The sequence below is a fragment of the Motacilla alba genome, chromosome 3 (assembly GCF_015832195.1).
Source record: "Motacilla alba alba isolate MOTALB_02 chromosome 3, Motacilla_alba_V1.0_pri, whole genome shotgun sequence".
NCBI classification, from domain to species: Eukaryota; Metazoa; Chordata; class Aves; order Passeriformes; family Motacillidae; genus Motacilla; species Motacilla alba.
Window position 1 is genome coordinate 98482764 of NC_052018.1, and position 27714 is coordinate 98510477.

Sequence of the window (27714 nt, forward strand, 5' to 3'; positions counted from 1 at the left end):
CAGACACTCGGCTGCAGACGGTGACACAACAGCACCAGGTGACACCACAGCAGCAGGCGACCTCAGCCCCCACATGGGAAACAGAAAGCCCCCCTGCACCTCCTGCAGAGCTGGAGGAGACCCACTTCTTTCCTCTGCCCTTACACCCTGCAGCCATGGGCTGCTATGGCTGCCACGCTGCCTGGACAGTCACATGGATTAAATACACTTTTAGACATGGAAGCGGTTATTTCTCTGAAATGAAACAGTTTCCCACACTCTTATTAACCTGTGCCCTACTTCAGAAGTAAATCTAATTTGGAATTTCATAGTTAGCTGGTGCTGATGTTGGTTTGTCCCTGTGTCTTCTCTGATTTGGCTGGATACATTTAACAGCACCATATGTGAGAGTCCTATTTATTGTGGCTTGTGAGCATTATTCCTCACAACAGAGTAAGGAATTGGGGTGGTTGGAGCTTTTTGTTTCGTGGAAATAAAGAAAAGTTAAAGCACAAATGTTAAAAATGTCCCTGCAAAACCAACTTTTTGTATTCAGCAGAGAATTAATTGCTGTCTGCTAAATGAAGTTTGTCATCTGGTCACCTTCCATGGAGTGCCTAAAGAGAACTACTGTACCAGAGAGAAGAGTACGTTTCAAAGGACTCGATGGATTTCTGATGGCAAACAGCAAGCAAAATGGGCATTGTTTCACAGATACACAAAGTAACGGAGAAAGGGAAGTGGAAACCTCAGCAACGACCCCCCACAGAAACAATTGAACATGCAGCAAGTTATGTGGTAGATTCAGCTGCAGATTGCATTACCCAACCAGCAGAGTGAGAGAGCAGAGGAAACCCAAACCCTGTGCAACCAGTGCTCAGTGTTTCCTATTGCAGCCAGCACACTTTGCCAACTTCGTGTAAGGAACTGAACCTAACTAAAACCTCGAAGACGTGTGCAGCATAAGTAGCTTTTCTTCATCTTATTGTGGGGAGAAAAAGGGCTAGAGTGCAATTTCAGTTCCTCCGGGGCTTCAGCTCTAGTCTGATGCTGTCCAAGTGAAAGACACCCATTCCTGTGGGTTATTCCAGTAGTCCCTGAGCATGGAGCACATTTATCTCCTAGATGTCTGCAGTAACACCTCCCAGTTGTAGCCCAAGTCCTGCACACACACACCTGCACAGGTGTTTCAGTGATCTCACAGTCCATTTGCAGGTTGCTCCTCCTGTCCTTTGAGCTGGTTGGAAGATAAACTTTGGTTGAGTATTATACTATGCCCTTTGTAATGAAATAACATCGGGTAATATGTATTAGTGGTGGGATTTAAATTCCCGAGCTGATTACAAGGAGCTGTTGTAAGGTTTAGCAGTGCCCTGTGTGCAAGTCTGGAATGATGTGTACTGTTGCAGTGCTTGTGCTCTCTCTGATGCTGTAGAAAAGGCCAGGGCTTTGCTAGGAACAAACCTGAGAACATCAACAACTAAAGTGTCAGCAATACAATTCGATATTCGGCGTGACTGCTAAAAGTGGTTGACCAGAAACCAGTCTCCTGTACTGTGAAATCTCCCGGCTTTAACAGGTTGCTAGCTTGGAGATCCCAGGCATGTGGCAGTCTTTCCATGCCCACTTCCCAGCAGACACTACGGTGTAGAAATATTTACTGTGCCTAAGGAACGTAGTGAAATGTGATTAATGCTTGTAAAGAAGTTTTGCTAATAGATGCAATGGCAGATTTTTTTAATAAAAGATGCAAAAAAGGGACAGTGACTTATAAATTCACGTGAAGGACACAGGCCTCAGAGGAGCTAAATATGCCCTGTGCTGCTCCAGATGCGCTACCCACGTTCCAAGTGGGGAAGCCTCAAAGTGCAAAGCCTCCATCGCTGCCCGCCACCGTCGCGGAGCGGCTGAACGGGCGCCGGAGCGGGGTCTCCCTTTCCTCGCCGCCTCCCTGCAGCCGCAGGCCGGTCCGCATTCCCAGCGAGCCTTGTTCCGCACGCTGTGCCCTCCGGGCTGCCTCCGCCGACCCTCCGCAGCCCCGGGCACAGGCGCGGCGGAGGCTCTGACAGCCCGCGGTGCCGGACCCCGCCAGGCCCCGCGCGGGGCTGGGGCTCGCCCTGTCGCCCGCGGGGCGCGGGGCAAAGGGAACCATCGGGAGAGATAACGCCGAGCCAGGGCCGCACCGGGATGGACCGAGGGCTGCTGCCACAGATGGAGGAAGGGACTGCAGGAGGGATGGGGCCCGGGATGGAGCTCGGGAGGGAGCTCGGGATTGAGATCGGGATGGAGCGCGGGCGCGGCCCGGCCCCGCCCCGCCCCGCCTCGCGGGCCGAGACCCCGCCCCCGCCCCGCCTGCGCGCTGACTCGCCCGAGCTGCCACGTCTGCCCGCTGACGTCAGCCCCGGCCGGCGCCTCTCGGCCAATCAGCGACGCCGGCCGCCGCTCCGAGCCGACGGGGCCGAGGGAAGAAAGGCCGGCTATTGCGCACGCGTCGCCGCCGTCGCAACGGCCGCCGGGAGAGCGAGTCCGCAGGAGGGGGCGCGGCCGTGAGAAGGCGGCGGAGCGGACTCGGTTTCCCGTCGCGCCCCTCGGCCGCCCCCCGGCCATGTAAGCGCTGCTCGGCGAGCGGCCGCCCCGTTTCCTGGTCGGGCTCCGGCGGCCATTTTGGGCTGAGGCGCAGCGCGGAGGCCGCGGAGCGGGCGCGGGCGGACGGGCCGAGCCGAGCGCCGGGCGATCGCGGCTCCCTCGGACCAGCGCACCGCGGAGCGCCTGCCTCGGCGGCGGGAGGTGCCGCCGCACCGCTCCCTCACAGCGCGCTCGCCGTCCCTCGGGCCGCGGGCCCCACGGACATGTCCAGCATGAACCCCGAATAGTGAGTGCGGGACGGGGCGGCCCCGGGGCCGCGCGGGGGGACCGCGGGGGGACCGCGAGTCCGAAGACCCGAGTCCCCCGAGCCCTCCCCCCCCGGTCCCCGCGGAGCCGCGCCCGGGCCCGAGCGGCGGCGGGGGAGGAGGAGGGGTGGGGGGGCGGGAGGCAGCGCGGCCGCCCGGGGGTGGGTCCTGGCGGGGCCGGGGGGGTTAATGGTGTCCCTGCTGGGAACCGCCATCCGCCGCCCCGGCAGCGCCGTGGGGCGCAGCCGCGGCGATTTTCCCGAACCTCGGGTATCCACATCGGGGCCTTGACTCCAACAAGTGACCGGGGGCACACCGGCGCCCTGTGAAAGCCGATCCCCCCCGGCCGGTGGCGGCTCCGTAGCCAGGGGTCCACCCTTCGCTTTAGCTGCAAGTCATGTGTGTGTCACATGGCTCTTGCAAAACACTTCTTGCCTATGTAGATTTTGCAACGCTATGACTTGATAATAGAACGCTCTTGGGGCTGTTTCCAGCTGAAATAGCACTTGGTTAGAAAGCCTGGTGACGACATGAGGGGTTTTTGGGAGGGTCGTTGTGTGAGCATGGCCTTTTTCTTTAGTTGGCCTGCCTGGGAGTTGGGCTGTCTGAGCTCTCTGCCCGGGGATTGTCTCTGTTCTAGAAACTCGGGGAACTGTGTCCTGCCCGCAGCTGTCGGGAACAATAAACTTTATTTTGTTCAAGATTTTCTTGTGTGAGTTAGAGGAAGGACTTAGACTTAATTTAGAAAGCGGTTAAAAAAATCAGCTGCTGTGCTTCCAACCCTTCAGCCTTGTAGGGTGTGTTTAGGATCCTTTCACTGATGCTGGCTTTGCTGACACCCCAGTTTGGGTGGTGAAGCCACTGTCACATCTGATGCCACTGGAGTGGCTCTGGTACTAAAATGCACGTGTGGTGTGACGTTGCAGCTCTGGATATCCATGGACGCTGCTCTTGGAAGACACCCACAATTTTGTTCTCTCAGCTGAGGCTCCTGACTTGTGTGGCCATGGCTCCTGTCCTTACGTCAGTGGGGTTGGTTGCAAGCACTCTGAGTCCATTAAAATCACCTGAGGAGCAAACAAGTAGTCATCGGCCAGTGAGGGAGTTGGTGACACCCAGGAGGTACAGCCAGGAACTCGAGTTACATCTTGGCAAGATTACATCACAAACTTGCTCGTGTAGCTTTGGAAAACACCAAAACAGTAGCTGGAGGTTGGCAGTGGATGAAAAACCAACAAACTGCTGGTGCCCCACGGTCCTAGTGGCTCTCAAGAGTTAAACTCAAATTTTCCTTGCAGACTGTTGAGTTTTGTAGTGGGAAAGCTGCCTGCAGAGTGTTAGGCCACTAAGAGAAATGAGTTGGAGGGGGCTTTTTCCGTAGATTTTTTTTTTGCCTTTTTTGCAGTCCATCAGCCATGTAGACTGATGCAGAGGGTGGTTCCCTGCAACGAGGTACTGAGTGCTGAGGACAGTGTTTTCAGAGGGACTCATTCTCAGTGAAGAGTGCTTGGTCCTGGTGGTGAGCACAGCTGAGTTCTTGAAAGTGAAACAAAGAGGAAAAGCTGGACTTTGAGATTAACTCAAAGTGTTAAATTGCCACTTCCTGAGAGGGTGGTGTCAGCAGGATGAGGGGAGGAGATGGGAAGGGTGTGGTGAGATGGGCAGAAAATACCTGTCACTGTGATGTGTGTAGTTGGATCCCTGTTAAAACAGGAATCAGATTTAAGGGATTATGACACTGCTCCTTGTGTTCCCTGTAAAGGGATGTGTCCATTTGCCCTCTCAGAAGTGCCTTACCTATAATGTAAGACATTCTCACTTCCCTATCACAACTTCAGATCAGGCTGCAGCCCCAAATCCTCTCTCTGGGGCATGCCAGAACTCCCATCAGAAGTCAGTGGGATAGCTAGTTAAAATTTCTGACTAAAGACCTACTTACTTCAGCTTTCCTGATAAAGCTACGGGGTTAGGTCTGCTCACGCAAAGGTCTGAAGGGGAGTTGTGCTTCTGAGAGCTTCCTTGAAGCTTCAGGGCTGTGGGACAGCCAAGTGGACTGTTAGTTTTTAGATTGAGTGAAGGAGCTGAAGAGGGGTGGATGTGATACTAAAATTAGTGTTTGGAAGCTAAATTCTGAAAACATCTGCCCATCCAACACTGGGATGTGTTCCCTCTGTTCCTCCCTCCCTGCTGGTGTTTGAGTGAGCAGAATGTCAATATTGACTCTGTTGTGACTAGATCATGTCAGGTTCAGCATTTCCTGCCCTTCTGCAGCTTGCATGTAGCATAAACATGCTGGGGGGGTGCCCGGTCCAGAGCAGCCAAGTGGGATCAGGAGTTAATCTTGATCAGATCAGTGTTCTGCCTGGATCTTGTTCTAGATACCTTCCAGCACAGATGAGGAAACTCAGTGGGTTTTGGAGAAAATCTTGGGGGGTTCTTTCTGCATTCTTCAGAAGTGCTTGGGAATACCAGTGAGGTGGGTTTCAGTCTTGGGTGATGGTGGTTAGTAGATGACAATTGAGTGACAGCTCCTAGGTTGCTGGAATCATCTGAAAGTGTTTGTGTTCTAACCTTTCTAAACAGCAATCTGCTATGCAAAGTGGCATCGTGTCTTCTGGATTCTGTTTACTTACACAGAGTGTAATCAGAGTGACAGTCATGCACCTCTTCAGAATTTCTGGGGTGGTAGAACAAAGAGTGGGGCTTGAGGCTGCTGTAAGTACCTGTTTACAGTAAACCTGCAGCTGACATCAGTGATTAAAGCCAATTCCAGCAGTTCCTTGTTGGAGACAGGTGACTACCTAGCCTTGTCTGTTTTGGCATAAAACCTTCCTGGCATTTAAAAAATCCCCACATGCCTCCTTATATAAATTAGATAAACAGCACTATCTTAGAGGCCCACAGGTCCCTTGTTGCACACAGCTTTGGCCGGGTCTGTCCTCATCTTGATTTGGAGGTGCCTTTATTTTCTTTTTTTGGCAAGAGGCAGTTACATTTAACATCTTTCTCCTTTATCTCTCTGGCAAGAGGAAGTTATGGGGAGGATTTGAAAGCCTCACTCTTACTCACCATACCCACCTCTCTTGTTGCACATGCTCTTCCAGTGTGCTCTTTTAAACGACCCAAGTATGACTGGCTTATGTAAATGGTGAGAAATAATTGAATGATTAACCTGAATTCCCACTGTCTCCCAAGGAGCGTGGAGAGGGCTGTGCTGTATAGCTCAGACAGCTTTATGAAGGCTCCCTAAACCAGAGGAGCTGATGACTTTTAAGCTTACAGATTTAAAGAGCAAAATTCAGTGGCTTCAGAAATGTTTGTGTGGCTCTTCAGGGGTAAATACCAAATAACCTGTGTGGCTTATTGGATGCATTGCTACAGTTGAACCCCTTTACCCAAATATTCTGCTGGTGTAGCTCAGTCTAGAAATAGGCTTCTGCAAATTTTTATAGCTTTTAAAGATTTTATTTGAATTAAACTGTTGCTGTACCCAAGAGCTGTCTCAAGCATCACACTCTAACAAACTGCACATTTGGTTCTTATGGCCCTAAATACGCACCTGCTGTATTTTAAAAGGTCTTGGGAGCTGTACCTTTTAAAGCTTTAAGCTGTACTTGGAAGAGAAGGCATTACAATGTTGGAATATGGAGTGTTCTAAAAAAATTAAAACCTTAAGTTCCTAGAGTCTTATCTAAACTATTCCCAAACTGATGAAAGTCTTACCACCAAGATTAGGTTTTTGTGACACAACACCCATTTCTAAGATCAGAGACAGCTGACTCAGTAAAGGCTGTTTCCAGCTGTGCACCTGGTGCTGGCCCTGGTTTTGGGGCTGGCGCAGGTGGCTTAAAGACCATTGTATGTCTCTGTGATTCTGGAAATACTGAAGCCCAAAGTGAGGGGACAGCTAAATAGCAAAGATACCAGATCCAATATTTAAGGCTTTTGAGGTCTTACTGTGTTAGCTTAATATTTGTTCTATGTACCCACTGTTACTGTTCTTGTTTGCTGCTGAAGAGTGAAGGATTTAATGAGTAGGTTTGGCTGGGAGTTGCTCTTAGCATGAGGAGTAACAGAGGAAGAGATATTTTCATGTTTGGGGGTCTGTGGGAAGCTGAATTACTCTTGGAAGCAAGTGGAAGTTAAGTGGATCTCAGTCCCACAGCTGAAGCCTTACCTCTACCAGGAAGGAGTTACTTTTTTCCATTAATTTTACTGAAGGCAATACAGTGCTAATATTCTTGTTTTAATATTCTCAAGGGGATTATAACATGCTACAAGCTGTAAGTAATAATTTGACTTCAGGATTGCTGAAAATTCTGTGTTTGTAGGGACCTGAGCAACCCAAACTTCCTGCTGGAGTTGGAAGGAGCTGAGTGAAAGCTGAGGCTCAATGATGTGGAAGAAGGCAATGCATAGGTGTAACAGTGGAGCAGGTCCTGGAGCCCTCATACTTTACTTGGGTCTCCAGGTTACAGAGTTTCTCCTGCTCTTGGGGACCAAACTATTATTGGGAGTGAGAAGTTTTCTGGTCTGTAGTAGTGCTTCAGCCAATTCAAACCTACTGAGGTGTGTGGGTTGTGGGGTAATGTACCTTAGGTTCCCTGAACAGTTTGGGTTAATTGTCATTCTCCTAAAGCCATCTTGCCTTGTGGTAGTATATGACTTGACAGGTGGAGTGGTAAATTCTGTGACTGTAAACTGCTAGGTATCCTTTGACTTTTTTTTTTTTCATCCCTTTAGTGCTTTGAGCTGTACACTGTTAGGAAAGGTTGCATTTTTAAGGATTGGGTTATTAGTTGCTACATTTAGCACTTCTGACTCCTCTCTAGTCTTGGCAGAAGTGCTGCAGAGACTGGAGTTCCAGCTGGGTGTGTTCTGCAGCCTGGGCCCAGCCAGGTGAGAGGCACTTGAGCAGAGGAGTGGTGAGAAGCTGTGGTTGGCCATCTGCTTGGCTTTTATCAGCTGGGGATGGATGCAGTTTCCTGGCTGGATTCCTGCCAGCTAGAGGCAATGGCAATTCTAGGGAATAATAGGTGGGGACAGTGGACTTCAGGCACTCCACATATCCTTAATCTTTACCTCTCCTTGCTTAAGTGGACATAAAAATATGGCTGTTGTGGTTAAGTGAGAACAGGACTTAGTCCTGGGCCACTACAGGGCCAAAGAGTTGTCAACTGAGAATGAGTTAGTGTAGTACTTGAGAAGCAAAATAACTTTTGTAAATGGTGGGTTGTTATTTTTTCTGTTACTTGCTCTCTAGCATGAAATTTCCCCATTAGTCTTAGGACTAACACAAAACCTCATATTTTGCCAACAGTGAAATCTTCATTACTCTTTGAAGTGACTGGTCAGTGACACTGTGCTTATTCTTTAATGTTGGGAAAACTCAACATTAAACACAATTTTTGTCAATTCTTCCAATGTGTCTTGAGAATTACTAATACCACATGCAACGTCCCCCAGAGATGTAGCCTCATCTGAAAATGATTTGAGCTTTGCTTTAATTCCTGGAACGCAGGTGTGGTATTGGTCACTGCTCATAGTCTGCTGTGGAAGGTGGGTATTCAGTTGTGCTGTTGCGTTCTGCTGAAACTTAAATATGAGTAACTTGAACTGAGGAAGGAAATGGCTGCATTTGGCAGCTCCCTGGTGTTGGTGAAGCTGGGTAGTGGAATCAAACCTCTGAATCCAGAGAAGCAAAAATAATGGCCCTGGAGGGGCAGCAGGCTGCTACCACCACCTGTGTGTTACCCGAGTTACTCAGCCAAACAAGGGGGCTTGCATTCAGTTGCAAGGCATGGTTTTCATCTCAGCTAGACCACAAAGGCTGAGGTAGGACTGTGCTACTCCTGCTGATAGTCCCTCTATTATCCTCAGAGTAACTTCCCAGGGAGGCACAGTTCTGCACAACAATGCTGTGCTCAGAGCATCTACCTCACACTTCCCTTCACAAAGTAAATTGTGAATTTCTAAACTGAATAGAGGAGCTTGGAGTTGTAGGTGATTTCCCTAGCAGTGAATTAATTTACCCATCTCAAAAGCCATAATATACTGGCTGTACGGAACTTCTTGCTTGACAGTGTTTTTCATTAAGTGACCTAATTTTTTTTTTCCTTCTGCAGTGACTATTTATTCAAGCTACTTCTGATTGGAGACTCCGGTGTTGGGAAATCTTGCCTTCTACTTAGGTTTGCAGTAAGTGATCATGCTTGGCAACTGTGTAAAAGAGGTACTTAGCAAGAGCTTCCCTTCAGGTAGCAGGGCTGATGTCTGACAGGCCTGGTAATACCAAAGAATAAGTATAGTATTGCAAACTCCTCCTGTCTTCTGAATTTGTGTCTATCTGATGTAATTGTTTCACTGAATTGGAAAGAAATAATAATATGTCCAGCTAAGATTAATTCTAATTTTTCTGTTACTTGAGAACAAGGTACCTTAATTTAACTTCCATCATTACAGTAGTGGTAGAATGCTGAGGATGGAAGGAATTCGGGAGGTGTGCCCTTAGGTATGAGGAGTACAGACCTTGATCAGTTACTACTTGATAAGAACATTTCAGGCAGATGAAGTTTGATATCTGCAGTAAAAAGACCTACCAGTTGTTTAGTCAGAGAAGTAATGTAAATAATACTCTAGGAATAATAAGGCTTTCTGCTTTCTTTAGTGAATGTTAAAATTGCTGGTGAGCTGTTCTGGCTCTAGTTTGCCTGTAAACAAGAAAATGTAAAATGGGTTTGACAGCTCTTAGTAGAAAAAGCTGAAGTCCAGTGAACTTCTTATCTCTGTCTGTGCCAAAGTGCAGCTTTACGTGTCCCTGGGAGGAGAGGAAGGGAAGCAGGATATGGGGCATGAACTTAGAAACTTGAGTGTGACACTGCTGCAAGGTGATGGCTTTGTTTTCACAGCCTGAGCAGTTCCTCTGGAACGAGCCTGTTGTACCTGGTAATATTCACGTGAAGTGGTGACCTGGGTGTACAAACGGCCTCAGTTAAAGCCATTATGGCTGCTGTTGGTAGCAGGACGAACAGTAGGAGGATGTCACCTGCTCTGCTCACAGTATGGAGGCAGTGGGTTGGAAGTGACACCACAGCTGGAGCAGCAGCATTCCCAGAGTGGTCTAGCCTGCTTCTCTTGCAGATACTTTTGAATTAATTTTGGCTTCATGTGAATAATCCAGCTTTTCTTTTTTGATAGCCAGCTTAAGTTTGTGCTGTTATCTGATGTTTCTTCAGCTGAGTAGCCTTTTCCTTTTGAGATGTGTTTTTCCAACTAAATTGTTTTACCCTGACATAAGGAATTACCACAGCATACCACACCTGTGTTTTCTTGCTGCTGTAGGTTAAACTTCTTCAGGCTTTTCAAACATACCCTTTGGAGTATTGAAATGTTAAGGAAATAAATGTCATGTCATTCTGAAATGCTTAATACTTTCTTCTTACTTGGATGTATTACCTAAGATGTCTTCCATTCCCAGCCCAGAGGAATCTCTTGCTTTTTGTGATACCTACTGGTTGCATAAAGCTTTTTGTGGTACACTGTATGTGAAGTTCTACCCTTTGGGTACTTTAAGAGTAGAAACCTGCTTCATGCTGACAAGCTGACAATCACTAGAAGGTAGCAAAGACTGACCCAGCAGTTTGTGTGCCTTAGGGCCTGTTGGAGACTGCAGACAGGTCCCTGCAAGCTGCTGAGGCAGTGCTTTCCCTCCTGTATCGACACAGGAGTACTCCAGCTGTAACTCTAACCTGCCTTAGCAACCAGCTGCAGCAGCAGAGGATCTGACACTCATGTGTGACTGAGACAGAGCCTCTGACTTGTTCTAGGTAGCTGCTGTGTAGCACAGATGAAAAACCATCAAAGAAAAAAAAATGTGTTTCAGTAACTTTTGTGGTTATTCTAAGTAGCTCTTCAGTCTACCACCATGAGCAAAGACTGTTTTTTACACTGCAGCTCAGAGGGACTTGACAGTACAGGATTTCCAGAAAAGAGGGTTTTTTTGACTGGTTCTGATTGGTGCTTTTAAAAGCTGCAGAATTTTTGAAAAGTAAATACTTGGTGGAAATGCTTGGCCACCTCCTGGATTTTGCCATGAGATATCAGGCTGGTTTTACAAGGAAATTAAGTACTTTTGTCTGACTGGTGCATAATGAAGTAGGTGACTGCAGAAGAGGTGCAGTTGCCTTGACTTATGTTCACTCTCTCTCCTAGGATGACACGTACACAGAAAGTTACATCAGCACGATTGGTGTGGACTTCAAAATCAGAACTATAGAACTAGATGGGAAAACAATCAAGCTTCAGATAGTAAGTAGTATTTCTCTAATCCTGTATGCTTCAGTCTGTTGGAGCATGAGTTATATCCATAGCTATTGGTGGTCATCTTGTACTTAAAAAATACTTTTAAATACAAGGGCTATTTTCCCTGTTACAAGTAGTGAGGCAGTTTTTGCAAGACGTACCTGTCCTTAAAGAAGGGTGTTTATTATCAAGGCTGTTTGCCTGGAAGAGGAGATTCTGTGCTGAAGTGCTCTCATGTCAAAACTGGTGTCGTTCTGCAGTATTTTGCCAGGATTTGTGTAAGTGCAGGAATACCACACATTTGTCCAAGATGCCTGAATTCCACAGCAGCTGTTACTACCAGGCTGTGCTGTCTTAAGTGCTGGAAACTGCTTTTGTTGACCTGAATGGAAAAACTGACACAAAGGCTTGTAACTGGCCTGGCTGCCTTAGCACTGGGAAGTGTTTTCTGGTTATGCTTTTGGCCTTTCACTTGGAATAAACAGGGGAAGAGGGAAGAGACTTGGCAGTTCTTTAATCTTGAAGCACTCTAAAAGAGTGACTGGTGTGATGAAATCTAATATCTGTGCAAGGTCAGACAATCCTTGTCAGCCACTGCTTCCAGCTCAAGCAGAGGCTCTCAGGACTTGAAGGCAATGACTCAGGGATTCAGTGTTGTGGAGCAGAGTCCAGCTTACAGCCAGAGCTTGAGCTTCCAGTCTCTAATGTAGCTGTCCTGAGTACAGAGCAGCCTACTAGGAATGCTGTCACTGCTGAAATCTGTCTGTGAAGTCTGTTTTTTAATACACAGCCTGCCCTGTTCTTGACACAGCTCCAGGGAGAGAAATGTTTGGGTGAGTCTGCTCCCATCCTGGGTGGGAGAAGAGGTCAAGTGCCTTATGTCCTTTCTTAACTCTCCCAGCAGGAGAAGGGAACCAAGTTTGGTTGGAGTTGATGCCTTTAAATACCTTGCTGAAGCCCGTGTGCCAAGGAAGTTGAAGGGAGTGGTCATGTTAGAGACCTTGCAGCTCTCTGACGTTACTCCTAGCAGGTTTTCAACTCCTGGCTTGTGTTTGCTCTTCTGACCATTGAACCATGGCTTCTTCATGGGTCAAAACTGCTGAATGTTTTCCCCAGAGAGATCTCTTGACTACACTTGGCTGGAACCAAACAAATGAGTAGAGAAGTACATACAAAGTGTAATTCTCAGTTAAAATACGTGGTCTCCTCAAATCCTGTTTGATGCGTACAGCTTCAGAACCACTGCTGTAGCTGTGGCGTGGTTGTAGTTAAATGGCTGCTCTGCTGAGCTGTGTTTCTGGAAGCTGATGCAGAGCACTGGCTCAGCCACACTGCAGGAGCTGACCCTGTCACTTGTCTTGCAGTGGGACACGGCGGGACAGGAGCGGTTTCGGACTATCACTTCCAGTTACTATAGAGGAGCTCATGGCATCATAGTTGTGTATGATGTTACAGATCAGGTATGTGTTAAACCTGTGCCTGCAGAGTTTCTCCAGGCTGATGAGGAAATTGGGAATTTAACAGCTGGGCACCTCTTAAGGGAGACAGTGATGTAGTTGTACAGGCTGTGTTAAGGCTTATCAAGCTAAATGTTTGTGTTTTACTCTGGTTTGGCAGAAATAAAACACAGAAGTGAAGAGAGCAGTGGGATTTGTGGCTCCTAAGCAATTGTATCTTAGGCTTAACCTAAAACTTGGTGAACAGGTAACTGATTGTCCTGTGTGAATACCTCTCACCCTGCCTTTGGTAGCAGGAAATCTGAGTTACTGATGGAAGTTGTTGAAAGATTTCTGAATGTACTTGAACTGTGGTCTGCAGTAAAGACCAGCATTTGGAACAGAAAAATGTCAGCCTGTGTGCAAGATACAACTGAGCCAGTGTTTTCTGTGAAAGGATCTCTGAAGAACTGGTGCAGTTGTTTGAAGGGCACTTGGGAAGTATAGGGTTTCCTGAATTAATAGAAAAAGAACACTTGTGTTCAGTCACTAACTGGAGTATCAGTCCAGCATTTGTGGAGTTAGAGGTTGTTCCACCATATCTACAACAAGGTGGCTTGCATCTAACACCTGATGTTTAGTAAATATGTGGGATGCATCTGGTTTCAGCTGTGTGCCAAATCTCTTATCTCTGCTACAAGAGGAGGAAGAGCCCCAGATGGTAGAAGATATAGAATATTCAATATATGGAGCAGGGAAAAATAATAGGAGGAAGAGTGTGGGAAGGGCTGATTGTGTAGGGCTGGGAAAGGAGCTGTATGGCCCCTGTGGTGACCCACCTGTCCCGAGGCCATCAGGGAGTTGGGCAGCATTAGAGAGTCCTCTACTGTGGTTGTGAATCACATGCATAAGTGCAGTGCTTCATACTCTTTCCTGGTCATGACCAAAGGGATAGTGCTGAACTTTCTGCTTCATCAAGGGCCTTGCTTACAGTTCTCTTATCTCATAGGAGTCTTTCAATAATGTCAAGCAGTGGCTGCAGGAGATAGACCGTTATGCCAGTGAAAACGTCAACAAGTTGTTGGTGGGGAACAAGTGTGATCTGACCACAAAGAAAGTAGTAGACTATACAACAGCAAAGGTATGTCGGGACTCGTGTGTTTGCTTGGCTGAGCCCCTGCTCTGGTTTGTCATGCACAGAGGTTCCAGTGCAGGGAGGTGTCCTTGTGCCACAAATGGGGGCAGTTTAATGCCCTGCATCTCATCCTTAGACTGGAGGTGGGGGGTGGGGTGGGATCCAGGAACTTGTGAGTTATCCAGTGGCACTCCAGGAAATGAGGTGAGGTATGAACCTGTTTACGAGCTTACTGTTCACTGTTTCTCGATTTGCAGGAATTTGCAGATTCTCTTGGAATTCCGTTTTTGGAAACCAGTGCAAAGAATGCCACAAATGTAGAACAGTCTTTCATGACCATGGCTGCCGAGATTAAAAAACGAATGGGTCCGGGAGCGACAGCTGGTGGTGCAGAGAAGTCCAATGTTAAAATTCAGAGCACTCCAGTCAAGCAGTCTAGTGGAGGTTGCTGCTAAAAACTTGCCTCCCCCCTTTTGTCTCACAACAATGAATTTGCAATCTGAACCCAAGTGAAAAAAAAAATTGCCTGAATTGTACTGTATGTAGCTGCACTACAACAGATTCTTACCGTCTCCACAAAGGTCAGAGATTGTAAATGGTCAATACTGACTTTTTTTTATTCCCTTGACTCAAGACAGCTAACTTCATTTTCAGAACTGTTTTAAACCTTTGTGTGCTGGTTTATAAACGTGTAATCCTTGTTGCTTTTCCTGATACCAGACTGTTTCCTGTGGTTGGTTAGGATGTATTTTTGTTTTGATGTTTCTATTGGCATGTTTAGATGTCAGGTTTAGTCTTCTGAAGATGAAGTTTAGCCATTTTGTATCAAACAGCACAACAGTGTCTGTCACTTTCCATGCATAAAATTTAGTAAGATATATGTAAGATCTGATTTGCTAGTTCCTTCTTGTAGAATTATAAATGGAGAGATCACACTATCTGATTAATAGTTTCTTCATACTCTGCATATAATTTGTGGCTGCAGAATATTGTAATTTGTTGCACAATATGTAACAAAACTGAAAAAATGTTTAATAAATATTGTACTTATTGGAAGTAATATCAAACTGTATGGTGATAAATATTGTCTTAATTTGTATGGCTAAGGGGGAAATCAGGCTTGCATTGTGCACAAAACAACATATCTGTGTGTGCAGCCATGGCTCTCAGACCTTCCCTGCAACTCGCCCAGTGACTGTGGCCCCAAAGCCTGAGCTGTCATGGTGCTTTAAGGCACGCGTGCTGTACCAGAAACACCCAGCCAAGGTTCATGAGGCATAATGCACTCTGAATGTACAACAGTTCCCTAACTTAGTCTTGGAACTTAATTTATTTCTCAAGGACTCTATGTAGGGAATTCCTGTCAGCTTTGCATAGCAGGGGAGAGAACAGTATTTCCCTAACAAGAATGATTTCAGCGAAACCTTGAGGAGGTATGACTTTCTACCAGTATATTATGTCTTTTCTATATACTGTTAATTCCATCCTCTTTTAATCAGTACCTTCTGACTTAGTGCAACAGCTTAGCTTCTATTCCCTTCTGCAGCGAGGCACCAGGAGGGTGACATGGGGATAGCAAGGCCCCCACCATACTGTTGCTCAAAGTAGGCGCTTTCTCAATTTGGAACTAACCAGCAGCCAAGAGGTTTTGGATGGTGTGTGATTCTTTGTACAGAGCTAATCAAATCATTAGTGCCTGATGTCTAGCTAAAAGCCACAGGAAAGCTAGCCTATAACACTTCCTATACATGTAAAATTGTTCAGCTTTATCTAAACTCAAATGTTCAGCCTATTCTGTAAATAGTCTCATGTTTGAAAGACCATGTAACATTCCCCTAGTAGTAAATACACCCTGTGATAGTAAAAATATAGCCTAGGTATGTTGTGAGGTATAAACTAAAACTGGTGCAAATATCCTCTGATTTTTTTTTGGGGGGGTGACTTTGGCTAACAGCTTTCTTCAACATAGTTGCATAAATCAACAGGCAATTGTAATACATAAAGTATTGTCATGGTTAAGTTGAACTCTTCCACTTGAGACCTTCACAATAAAGTGATGTGCTTTCTAGTAGAGATGTGCTTGTTGGTATAATTCATTATAAATGTGACCTGCTGCTCCTCAGGAGCAGGAGGAGCAGTGAGTACTGCTGAGATCAGGAAGTGAAGCAGAAGGAGGTGTGTTGAGGGTAAAAACATCTTCCCTGCAGAGAGTGCACAAATGAACTTCAATGTCGAGATGCCTGCTACATACTATCCAAACCAATGTTAATATATACAGAAATAAAAGCATTGCAAAACCAGTTGGGCTACACCAGGTGTTTGGTGGTTCTTTGTTTCCCCCTCAGTCACCAATGGGTCACTGGGCTGGTGCTGTTCCATTATGTAGCTTGGGGTTGTCAGGCTGAGCTGTGTGATGAGGGTAGAGCAGGCCTAAAACTCCTGGGAAAAGGCACTGTTGTTTCTTACCTGTGAGCTGAATATTGACTATTTTTGCCACAAGGGGCAAAAAAAATTTGCCCTTCAAGGATGTAGAAGATGGGAGAATACCAACCCTCCCCTGTTGCAAGTGCACTAAATAGTTGTTGTATTGCACTGGGTGATTTGAAATGTTATGTCACATGGATTGTACCCCTTTTCCCTCATATGGTATGTTCCATTCACTCCCTGGTCGTCTGTGCCCTTGTAACCCCTCCCCTCACCCCTCCTCAGTGGTCTCCCATTGGCTGCAGTCTTCCATCCCTGCCCCCTTTCCCTCGGGTATAAATATTCTCTGGGATTGGACCACTTCCTCTTTTTCCACCTGGATGGTCTTCCACGCAGATGTCCCTTTCCAGCCAATAAAACAGACATTAGAACCACGTGGAGAAAGAGCGCTTCTCGTCTTTTGCTTCGTCTGTGTAATATCCGTGCAGGCAGAGCCCTATACTAGCCAGGATTAGATTTTACAGCCCGCAAAACCCACGGATATTACACTCCCCCACAAACCCCAATGAATTATTTGCTGTAACTGCTTCAGTTTAACTTTGCTTTCACCTCTCACTTGTACAGAACAGAAACTTCTCTCTGTTCTGTTCATTGGAATGGGAGGAAATCATCCTGTTCTTGTGCAGAATACATCATCACCGTTAAGGTTAAAGGTTAATTAAAGCCAAGTACCAACATTCTGTAACTTTCTTTGGCCACTTACCTTATGCTGCTTCAGAGCTGCCCTTTTTCTGTTGGAGAAAGGGTGTGGAAACCCTTGATGAATGTTCTCAGCAGTGACTTAACTGCAGTAGCTGGAAGGGGGGAAGGCACAACTTCACCCCAGGAAACCAGCACAGCACTAACCCAGCTCCTGCCCGCAGCAGGTAGCAGCAGGTTACACAGAACCTGGCTCCTCCCTGCCTGAACTCACTTATTATTTTATTTGGATTCAGTCTTACCGCTTTTTGTGTTTATGAATAACAAAATTGAAAGTTAAGTAGGCTCTGCTTCAGCAGGGAGTGGTAATTATAAACAGGCCTTCAGTTTGCTCCCAAGAACCAGAAGGAGTTGCTATTTCTTGGCTTCTCGCACCTATTTTTGACGAGCATAAACAAACCATGAGAACAGGGCTATTAAAATCACACGACTTTACTTAGCAAGCGCACGGCACACTATGGATTGCTCAGTTTAAAAACTGTTTCTGACATTTTGCTAACACAGAACAGCCCACTTCAATAAAAAAAGGGAAGCTATGTTAAAAAAACAAACCAGAAAAGGCCAGCTGTACATTCCTTACACAACTCTGGACATCCCAGGACACCTGCTGTACGGGGCACCTTTCTCAAGCCATGGCACAAACCCACAGTGAAATCAGCCCCATGGGCAACTGGACATAAATTTTGGCATCTCTGAAGAGGTGATGGAGGTGATTTGGTGCTTGCTGCAATTCTTCTCAGTCCTCCTGAGATAGGCTAACGCAGCCTAGGTCTGACAGAGGCAGCACCTGAAATAAAATGAGGTGTTTGGTGCTGTGCTTTGACTGCAGTCTGACAAAGAAAGAAACCCCATGCTCTATTCCCCCATCTCACCAGTGCAGAGGGTACAGCTGGGTAGAGACAGCAATTCAAAAACCGCAACAAACCAAACACTACTTAAGACACTGTTTTTCTCTTCTAAGAGGCTGGCACCCCTGAAACACTTGCGTCCAGTTTTCTTTGAAGGGCAGCAGTCAAGAAACAAGCAAACAAGTTTTCCAGCCCCTATACCTGAAATCACTTGCTTCCCTTTCCCACCATCATACAGCAACCAGAATGTTTCTGAGAAAATACAAAACCAAAATGTATCCTTTCCTCATCTTCCCTGCACTGTGCAAGGGATCTGGGCAGAGCAGGTGTCTGTGCTGGACTGCTGCCATCGCCCTGACCTGAGTGACAGGGACCTGCCTACCCAGTCCCTGCGGAGCTGCCATCGCTCCCCTCCTGCTCTTGGGTTTCATCAGCTGTTTCACCCGCACTGCTCTTTCCCTGACATGGTTAAACACGACGGGGCATCTATTTTGAATCTCCCTGCTGCCTTCTCAGGCTTTCCAAACAGAATCAAAGAAATAACAATGGAGCCTGATGTTTGATGTTTGCTAATTCGAGTGTTTCTCTTCCTGCCCACTTCCTCTTTGCCCACTGCAGCAAGGCTGGTTTGCCCCTGCTTACCCAGGGAGCAGCCGTGTGCGGCATCCCCTTTGTCCTGCCCCGCGTCCTTGCCCCGCACGGGGCCCACAGCAGCCAGGATGGACTTGTACAGGTGCTCTGCGTGGCTTTCGAGCTCTTCTGACTGTTTGGCAATCAGAGCCAGCGTGTCTTTCAGAGCTGGAAAGCAAAAATGCCTGAATGGAGGTGACAGGAATGCAGTAATTCAGTGTTTGTCAGAGCTGACAGTTCTGCTCATCCAGGCAGACTTTGGAAGGAAATCAAGTGTTAAAAATCAGCAATGTGCTGTTCATCCCATCCCCATTGTGATGCAGCAGTTGCAGGTGGTGGGGACTGACCCAGGAGGCCCCAGGTTCATCATGAAGATGCAGAAACAGGTTTCTTAGAGAAAACCTTGGGAACTGTGCAAGAAAGCACATCCACAATGCAGCTCTGAAACTCCTTTGGTGACTGCAGCTACAGCCCACCCCTTAGAAATCCCTTCTTCTAAATCACCAGAGCAACCATTCTGTGTGTGCTGTGGTGCTGGCCAGGCTGTGCTCCTCCTCACCTGGTGAATTCGATGCCATGCAGTCCAGGAGGGCTTCTCCCCTCTCCAGCACACTCTCAGTCAGGCTCCGGTGGTCGGCCACATCCTTCCTGAACTCCTGGCACGGCAAGGACAAGAGCAGCGTTTCTTAGACGGGTTTTTGAAACACACACCTGTGGCAGGTTGCCCAGGGAGCAGTTTCCGCCAAGCGGGTTCCTGGTGCTCCCAAATTTGGCTTGGCAAACGCAGTGCACCCTGGACCATTCCAGTGATGCCTGGCTTCCCACTGCTTGCTGCCTGCAGCACAGGAGAGGGGAGGAAGCAGAGCAAGGGTGACACCCACCAGGTAGCGGTGCAGCGATGCCAACACGCTCTCAGCATCCGGTGAGGGTGGCACCCAGCTGCCAGTGACATCCACCACGCTGTACAGCCAATGGATCAGCTCTTCCAGCTGGCAGCAAAACATCTGCTCAACAAAGCATAAAAAAGGGGTCACGGATCTATTTCTGCAACAGAGACAGCACAGGGATAAGAAGAGGTGAGCCAGTGGTGTTTAGAAAAGAACCTGTTCCCTGTTTCTCCCCAACCCCAGAACACAAACATCCTTAAACTTGGGAAACCAAGGGTCAATGGGAAAAAGGCAAAAATAAACTTAAAACTCCTGAACAGTTACAGCACTCACTGTGTGGGAAGAATTGAGGGCCACCATGAAATGTCTGCATGGAGAGGTGCTGGAGGCTGGTAGCACCCAGGCTGAAGGAGAGGTTGGCCTCCACCACCTCCCAGCCCAGGAGATCTACTCATCCTCTTCACCAGAGCCATACAGTTAATTTGCAGCTGGTTTCCCCAAGGGACTGTCTCGTTCAATTAAGTGCTTTCATTTATTTTTAAAGTATCTCGGTAAGGGATTATTTTTGTAAGGTGCTGCATGAAACCCAGGGGCCTCTGCTGGCACCAAAATCAGGCTCAAGACCTGTTCCTGCTCCTCAGGGGTTTGCCATGAAGCAGTGCTTTTCTCTGGCATTGCAATTTGGCATGACAAATACAGAGAAGATGCTTTTAAATCAACAGAGTTATTTCCATACCAGAGGAGGAGATGAGTTTGCAGCTATGCACTTGACAACACTCCTGTGCACACAGCCTAGCATCGTTTCCAAATTCGTCCCAGCACTGGGGTGGGAAGAAGATGGAGAGGAGGATGGGAGCACAGTGCTAGGACGAATTTAATAATCCACAAAACAATCAGGAAACCCTTCAGAATTGCTGCAGCTCCTGCCTCCTGCCCGGCGCAGCAGCACTCTAGGACATGTGGGCTGGGGGACCCAGCTGAGTGCCACATCTCCACTCAGCCTGGCATGTGACACTGAGCCCCAGGGAAAGCAAGATGGGCTCTTGCTCCATCAGAAGGAATTATCTGCTCTGGTGAGCCCCCCTGCATAAATTACCACCAGCTGCTAGGCAGAACACATCATGCAGAAGGGGAAGGTTTAATTAATCCTGCCATAAAGACAGGCACATTTTATGCAAGATCTTCCCAGAATAAACTTTATTTCTGGTCTCAGCCTACCTTAACACACTGGATAAGGGACTCGCTCTGCTGGCTCTTCTTTGGATGCCCCTTGACCCGTAGTTCATTCAGGCACATCCCATCCAATGTGTCCCTGAGACCAGTTGGTAGATGAAGCCCACGGGGAGGATCCCTGTGGATCCAGCCATGTAATTCTGTGTTTTCCCGGCTGGGCTTTCGGGAGCCGCGGTGTCGCCACAGCCCAGCATAACCCTCAATATTCCCTCTGTCATCCCCACCTCTCACTTCTTCAAAAGGAGCAAACCTAGATGAAAGAGGCTCCTTGCTGGTGCTGTGATGTGGAAGGTTATGGTGGTCATGCCCAGGCATCCTTATAGTTAAGGAAAGACTGGACAAAAACTGAGCCAGCCTTTCCAGCTCCTTCAGTCTTGGAGGCAAGGAAAGAAATTCTTCATCACTCTCCCACTCCTTCCTCAGGGGGAGCACTCCTGTGGTGGGTAAAAACCTACTGGTGCTTTTCACCTGCCCTGTGTAGTTTGGGCACGGGCTTCCTCTGGTATCCCAGCTTCTCCCATCAGCAGCAGGGCGCCCAGGTGAGCTTGGCCCAGATGATTCCACCCTTACATCCTTAGCAAAACCTCTGGAAAGGTGAGAGGAAGAACTCCTTGCAAATGACGCTTTGGCAATAGGTGAAGGTTCAAAGTACGAGACAGCTCCTGAGCAGCCTCTTTTTCCAGGCCTCGGGGTGGAGAATCTCTCTGCAGAGGCCACAAACTCCCAAAGTCCATTTTCTCTGCTTCCCCGAGCCTGCCCAGCTCGGCCGTAGGTGCTGGTGGACCTGGACATGGCCTCAGGAGAAGTAGAAAAGCTGTCCAGACCTATTCCTGAGTCATGGAGGAAAGGTTCTGGTATCCTTCCCAGCTTGTACCTTGGCTTCAGTGGATAAGCATAGTCCAGCAAGTCCTCATACTCCTTGTTGGGGTTCCAGTGGGGTGAGCTGCGGTCTGGAGATGGGGGCAGTGAATCTGGAATGGCACAAGCCCAGTAATTGGCTTGGTAGGAGGAGATCTCCCGGATGCGCCCCACGGTGCTGCGGTAATCGAGCAGAGTGCCCGGGGGCTCCCGCCTGTGCAGGGCCCTGCCTTCCACTCCCCATCGGCAGCACGGGTCCTGGGCAGCCGTGGTAGCCGCAGAAGGGACATCCGTGCTGGCTGGCAAGCTTCGGGACAGCTCCTCGGAGGGGCCATTTCCTTCTGAGGACAGAGCAGAGAGGCTCAGCACGGAGCGGCTCCGCAGGGCACTCTCAGGGCTGGGCGGGGTTTGGGGCCGCAGGAGCTCTGGGGTGGAAGGACACGGGGACTGAGCTCCCAGACTTGGTCTCCGACGGCCAACGTGGGCATCGTGGCAGCTGCCAGCAAGGATGTTCTCCTCGGCAGAGCTGTGCCTGCTGGGAGGGCTGGACAACAGGTCCCAACTGCCTGATGCCTTCACCTGCCCAAGGACGGGATGGAAAAGGAAAGGGAGGGAGAGAGGCATGCATGAAATGAAGCACAGCATCCAGACAAAAGGGTCCTTTGTGCTGGGATATGGAGATAAAAGCCCAACCCTGAACCTGCCATGAGATGAGGCAGAAGTGGAACCCTGTTCCATCTGTGGAATGGCCTGCAGCTGCTCAGAGCAGGGTTTGCTTTTAAGGAAAGGCATCTCAAGGGCTTGGGAAGCTGCACGAGTCATCCGGCAGCAAGAGGCTTATCTAAAGAGCACTGTGCTGAGCAAGTTCCCAGCTCTGCCTTGGCAACACGGAATGGAAGCTACAGCTCGAGTGTTGGAGCCCAATCCCTTCCCCACCACACACCTTAGCCTAGACAGGGGTGGGCACACTCTGGGAGAGATGGAAAGCCCCTGCTGGGAGTGCCCTGACAAACAAGTCACCACCTCTCCTGGGACTTCCTGGTGGTGCAGCAACACCTGCAGGTACAAACCCTCTCACCTGCTGTTCTTCTGAGGAGAGGAACCAGCGGCCAACTCGACAAGGCACAGGGCCACCATCAGCAGCTCTATCCACTAACAACCCTCTCTCTGAGGAGTTTGCTCTTGCTCTGGGAAATCTCGGTGCAGATGCTGAAGACACTTCTGGGGGGCAGCTGGAGCCTCCATGGGTAACATCAGTGGCCATGTGACTGTGTCTGCTCACTGCCACACCCTCTGTCCCTTGCAGGCTGGGCTCGGCTTCCTCTGTCCCTAAAAGCTGGTGCAGGCTCCCTGCCAGCTCCGGGAAGTCCATCTCCGTGTCTGTGCTGTCCCACCTCCCATCGCCCTCGGCCTTCCTGCTCAGTGACTCCTCAGAAGGTGATTTTCCCACATCCACGGCCATCAGGACAGAGCTTCTTCCACAGGACGATGCTGAGCCTCGGGCTCTCTGGAATACACAGCACACAGCAATGCCATCTCAGTGTCCCCCCTTGTCTCCATGCCAAGAAACTGGGTTTGCCCAATAACAAACAGCTGAAGCATCATCGGGGTGAGACCCTGAAATTCATAAAGGAGCATCTTGGTACACCAGGTGGGACAGTGGTAAGAGCAAACCCTCACATCTCAGCAGCATTTTCTGCTTCCAAGGATGTGACACACAGGGAAGATCTCATTCTAGCTCTGGCCATGCCAAGAACAAACTTGGGCTTTACACCAGGCACCGGAGTCCTGCAGTGATGGCCAATGTCCCCAGCACTTTGTGCACCATGAGGCCACTGGGCTCAAATGAGACATCATTAACTAGGACATGAAGCACCTCCTGGCGTGGCTGAGCCCCGAAGGCTGTTGGGGTGGAAAGCTGACTGTTTTTTAAAGATACAAACCCAAAACCTTGAAGCAGAAGCCACCCAAAAGCAAGAAGAGCTATAAAAAGTTAGAGAGGGAGGTAGGAGGCTGTAAAACTCAAACCTGGAGCTCAGCTCTGCAGCTTCTACCTCAATTAATGAAATTAACTCTTTGGGAAATTAATTAATGGAAATACTTGCACTGACTGGGCTTGAGTGAGGAGCTGCTGCAGGACAACCCATGAGCTAAATGAAGAAGGAGACCCAACACAGCCTCCTCCAGCAACTCTATCCCAAACCAAGGTGCTGGCAGCAGGGAAATGTCAGCAGAGTGGTTTTGCTGGTACTCCCCTAGCTGGTGCCAGCAGAGACCAGCCAAGGGAGCACCAACAGCAAACTCAACTAAAATGAAATTTAAATTTAAAAAATAAAAAAGAAAAAGAGGAGAGAAAGAATTCCCAAACAATACTTGGAAGTGGGCAACAAGACGATACTCACTCCCTCCTCCAGCTCTTTTGTCACAATCTCGTTTTATGGTCCACCCCTCCCTCCCACAAGCGGGGTTTTCCCACGGGCACGGGAACAAAGAGCGGCGGGAGGGCGCGCCGGGTCTCCAGGGGAGACCAAATCCCCAGCGCAGGCACAGCCGGCGGCAGTCCCCGCAGCCGCCTGTCCCCTCCCCAGAGCCGGCAGCTGATCCCGCACGGCAGCGGCTGCCGAGGGGACGAGCAGAGCCCCAGCCCACAGCTGGACACCCAGTGCACCCCTAAAATTGCTACCAAAGCCAACACTACGCACACCACGCTACCTGAAATGGATTGCATTGCTCTCTTGTGCCCTCAGAAAGGTTGTATTTCCACACAAAGAGGTGGGGTTGTTGTAAAAAATTTAATCAATAAATCTGCCCTTGTTACGTGACTTAAAAATATAGATAAAAGAAAGAAAAGCTTAACAAGGCATCAAAGCTGCCTCTAAAGTTCAAAAGTGAATGTGCTGTAACCAAAAGTCGACCTTAGGACAGCTTTATTTTTAAGATGCCACATTAAATTCAAAGGGATTTGAACATCGTTAGCTCCACCACGTTTGGTGGTTTGGGTCAGGTGTCAGCCCAGTAAAAGCAACTGTAAAAAACATCGAAGTTTGACCTTAAACCTGAAAAACACGCGTTAAGCAACATAAAATAAAACTTACAGGTCATGACCCATCTGTTATTTTCCTGACTGTGTGGAGGAGGGCAAATATTCTGAAGTTAAGATCATTTGTTATCTTATGGAGGCAGCAGGCAGTGATTTACATTTCTACGATGCCATTGGTCTTTAAAAAAAGAGCAAGTGCTGGTTCACAGGTTCATTAAATCTCCAGAAGCTAATTGGATGCTAAAGAGAAACCAGGAAACCTGCCAATACACAGGAGTGAGAGTAAATCTGCTTACTGCTGGATTTGTAAGGGTATTTAAAGGGACACCAGAGATCTCGCTGCATTTTCCAAAGTCCATAATTCAGGCAGCTGATTTCAATTAACTTCAGAGGGAGCTGGATATCCAAACCACACCTGGACACAAACACAACCGGGATGTCACACACACCCCACACACAGAACAATCAGGCAAAAAGTCATATTTAACAACAAAGTGAGAACACTACTGCCATTAAGTGCAACTCCTAACTACACAAGAGTCTAAAAAACGAGCTTTCTCACCATTTTCCAACAAGCCCAAAAAAAATCAGAGGTCAGATTGCCAGTGGCAGCGACGCATCCAGATTAACCCTGGCGACAGGAAGAAGCAATCCCAAATCCTCGGGCAGGACTGAGGAGGGATGTAGGACCACAGCCTACAGGCACGGTGGAAACTTTCCACTGGCCTCAAAAAGCACAGGAAAACAGCCCAAACACCCAAGCCCTCAATTGTCTCACAGAAACGATACCCGTGGCCGTGTTTTTAGATAACAGAAGACAGTGAGGCTACTTCATTCATTTCAAAGGGAAGGTCCGCAGGGATCTCTCCTGAAAAGCGATCCCTGAGCTTTTTCACGCCGTCAGAAGGGACCTGCCGGCCAGGGCGCCGCACAAAGGCCGGCGGACAAGGAGGGCTCTATCCAAGCAGCGGCTCCCACCGCCCGTGGGGATCGCTTGGCTGACGGAATGCACTGAGCGCAGCGGATGCTGATGGAATTTCCGTCTCCCACCAGCTCCACTTTGGCTGGGGAGCATTTCTCGGGTTGTTTTGGGGAAAAACCCACACCGCTCTCGCCCCTCAGGCCTGCGGGATTCTGAAGGTTGCTATTTCTGCTCCTCTCCTTGCCCGCTTTCTGTCCACCGCTGGAAAAAAAGGGCAATTAACCAAAAAGACAAGAAGTAAAGGCAAAGAGGCCGAGGAGGCGCCGCACCCGGGAGTGCCGGGATTCCAAAGGGAACGGGGCCCGGGACCCCCGGGATCCCCCCGGGACCCCCCTCACGCCGCGCCCCGGCCCTCACTCACCCAGCGCTGGCCCCGCCCCGCCCCCTCTGCGCTGCCAGCCAATGGCAGCGCCAGGTGCGTCAGCACGCGCGTCCCCTCCGCCCGGCAGCCAATGGGAGCGGAGCTCGCGGGCGGCCCCGCCCCGCGGCCGGCGCTGACCCCGGCGCGGGAAGGGTGGGGGCGACACGCGCCGGCCCCGCCCCCTGACCCGCCCGGCCCCGCCCCCTGACCCGCCCCGGCCCCTCAGGGCCTGGTCCGGGTCCCGCCGGGCTCCGGGAACCTGAGGAGCGTCCCGGGGCGCCCTTGTGGAGCTTGTCTCAACAGCAGGGTGTTTCCTTGTACCCCCCGTACTGACCTTCCCGAGGCGGAGCTGTGCTCTGGCGGCGTCACCGCGCTGCAAACCGACTGAAACGGTTCCTGCGCGAGCGGCGAGTGCCCGCGCCACGGCCGAGGGATCCCGGTGTCCTCCAGGCACAGCTGCAGGATGCGGTGCCGCTGCAAGACCTCCCCCAGGGCTGATCCCTGTGGGATGCCGGCCATGCGCTGCCCTCGGGGCAGCTTTCTGGGAAGATCCTCAAGCCACGCTTTAAAGCAGGCTGCTCTGGGGTTTGTAGCTGGCCACACTCCCTCCTTGGTGGCTGGAGTGGACATACCCTGACAAGTGCCCGTGTCGTGCAGAAATAAAAACCTTTTTCCTTATTGCTCTCCATTGCCTGATTCTGGTTTTTGTCCATGTCACCTGCTCCTGGAGATTATTTCTTAGCTAATGCTGAGATTTTCTAGAGGTCAAGTGTCTGATAAAGCACTTTTTGGACAAAATTGTTCCCAACTTTAGGCCAGGAAGTGTGAAGGGATAGAATGTAAGAAAATAAAGATAGTGCAGAAGGTAATCTCACCCCTGAGGAGTTGCAGCTGTACTAATTACCAAAGATTAGGAACAGGCCTGCCCTTAACAGGCCACAGCTGTGTCCAGTGAGGATGAGTGCTGAAAAAGAGTGGGTTAGCTGGTTGAAAAAGGAGCTGGAGTTTGTTGGCTGTACTGTGAGGCTCTGTCCATGAGAAATCACTACGAAGGTATAGAACTTTATTGCAATAGGATAACAACAAGGAAGGACCAAAGAGACATCCTGGATTTGCTCATCAGTTTGGCAGCAGGGTGAGGGAAACAGCACAGGTATCCCAAGTCCCTGGCTATTCTTTGGTCCTGAGCACACTCCTTGGCCTGCCATCCCAGTGTTATGGTCCAGATTCCCAGTGGCTAGGAACCAGGTTTATTCTACTGCACCCAGTGGAGTCAGCCCCATTTACATCTGGGACCTGGCCTATTTACATTTTTCTCCCTAGAGAAACACGCTGGGAATATCTTTTCTGGGGCCACTTCAAGAAGTGGAGCTGTAAGTCTGCAGTTGGACATGCAGTGCTCTCACATGGGTGCTCTCAGAGGAGCTCACAGCCAGGAAAAATCCAGGATCATCTCTGTTCCTGTGTAGTATTTCTATATTTGGGGTTTCTTTGATGAATGTTACAGTAAGTCGCCTGGTAGGCTGCACATCCCTCTGCCCCGGATGCACACTTTCCAGTTGCCTTTTTATTGGCGTTCACACAGGCAAAGCCCTTGTGAAAGAGAATCCCTTTAAAATGTTGTTTATTGCTCATTCTCCAGGGAGCCTCTGGCCTGCCAGTAGAGGCTGTGCTGATTTCAGGCCTCTGAGTGGAAAGGCGGAAGCAAACACGGATGGGTCATGATTCATCCCCAGGCTGGGCTGTTTTTAGCCGGTTTAAATTACTTGGGAGCTGCCAGGCATTGTTCTGGGAGCTGAATAGCACCCGGCTGCAGCATGGGCCCCGGCAGGAAAGGTCTGCGTCCTGTTCCGCCCCCGATCAAACAAGTGCCAGGATGTCTGCAGGAACAGCCAAAGCGCCGAGAAACCTTTCTCCTCCCCTTGGGCTTGGGCTGAGTGGGTGTCAATA

At 49.1% G+C, this 27714-nt stretch overlaps 2 protein-coding genes across 6 annotated transcripts; one reads left to right on the forward strand and one right to left on the reverse strand.

Annotated features, from left to right (window-relative positions):
* Positions 1–1790: 1790 nt before the first annotated feature.
* RAB1A (RAB1A, member RAS oncogene family) lies at positions 1791–16040 on the forward strand. Its single transcript, XM_038132187.1, has 7 exons — positions 1791–1946; positions 2379–2851; positions 8996–9068; positions 11082–11177; positions 12536–12631; positions 13617–13748; positions 14000–16040. Exons 1-7 carry the CDS (start codon positions 1791–1793, stop codon positions 14195–14197), a joined length of 1224 nt encoding a protein of 407 aa, XP_037988115.1. The 3' UTR covers positions 14198–16040.
* CEP68 (centrosomal protein 68) lies at positions 14477–26450 on the reverse strand. 5 transcript variants are annotated; one of them, XM_038131896.1, is made up of 7 exons: positions 26432–26450; positions 22460–22888; positions 20509–21960; positions 19285–19407; positions 18963–19059; positions 18416–18571; positions 14477–17712 (listed from the first exon to the last, which is right to left on the reverse strand). In XM_038131896.1, the coding sequence occupies exons 2-7, from the start codon at positions 22841–22843 to the stop codon at positions 17681–17683; spliced, it is 2244 nt and encodes a 747-aa protein (XP_037987824.1). In that variant the 5' UTR covers positions 22844–22888; positions 26432–26450; the 3' UTR covers positions 14477–17680. The 5 variants fall into 5 exon arrangements, with proteins under 5 accessions (XP_037987824.1, XP_037987823.1, XP_037987821.1 ...); XM_038131895.1 differs by lacking the exon at positions 26432–26450 and adding an exon at positions 26099–26423; XM_038131893.1 differs by lacking the exon at positions 26432–26450 and adding an exon at positions 24984–26014.
* Between the last annotated feature and the right edge of the window lie 1264 nt (positions 26451–27714).

Coding starts and splice junctions, on each gene's coding strand:
- RAB1A (XM_038132187.1), top strand. CDS start 1,791: ATGCCCTGTGCTGCTCCAGATGCGCTACCCACGTTCCAAGTGGGGAAG. Junction 2,852..8,995: donor TCCAGCATGAACCCCGAATA/GTGAGTGCGGGA, acceptor TTCCTTCTGCAG/TGACTATTTATTCAAGCTAC. Junction 9,069..11,081: donor GCCTTCTACTTAGGTTTGCA/GTAAGTGATCAT, acceptor TCTCTCTCCTAG/GATGACACGTACACAGAAAG.
- CEP68 (XM_038131892.1), bottom strand. CDS start 24,780: ATGGACTTTGGAAAATGCAGCGAGATCTCTGGTGTCCCTTTAAATACC. Junction 22,889..24,717: donor ATACCCTTACAAATCCAGCA/GTAAGCAGATTT, acceptor TGTGTATTCCAG/AGAGCCCGAGGCTCAGCATC. Junction 21,961..22,459: donor TCTCCTCAGAAGAACAGCAG/GTGAGAGGGTTT, acceptor GTCCTTGGGCAG/GTGAAGGCATCAGGCAGTTG.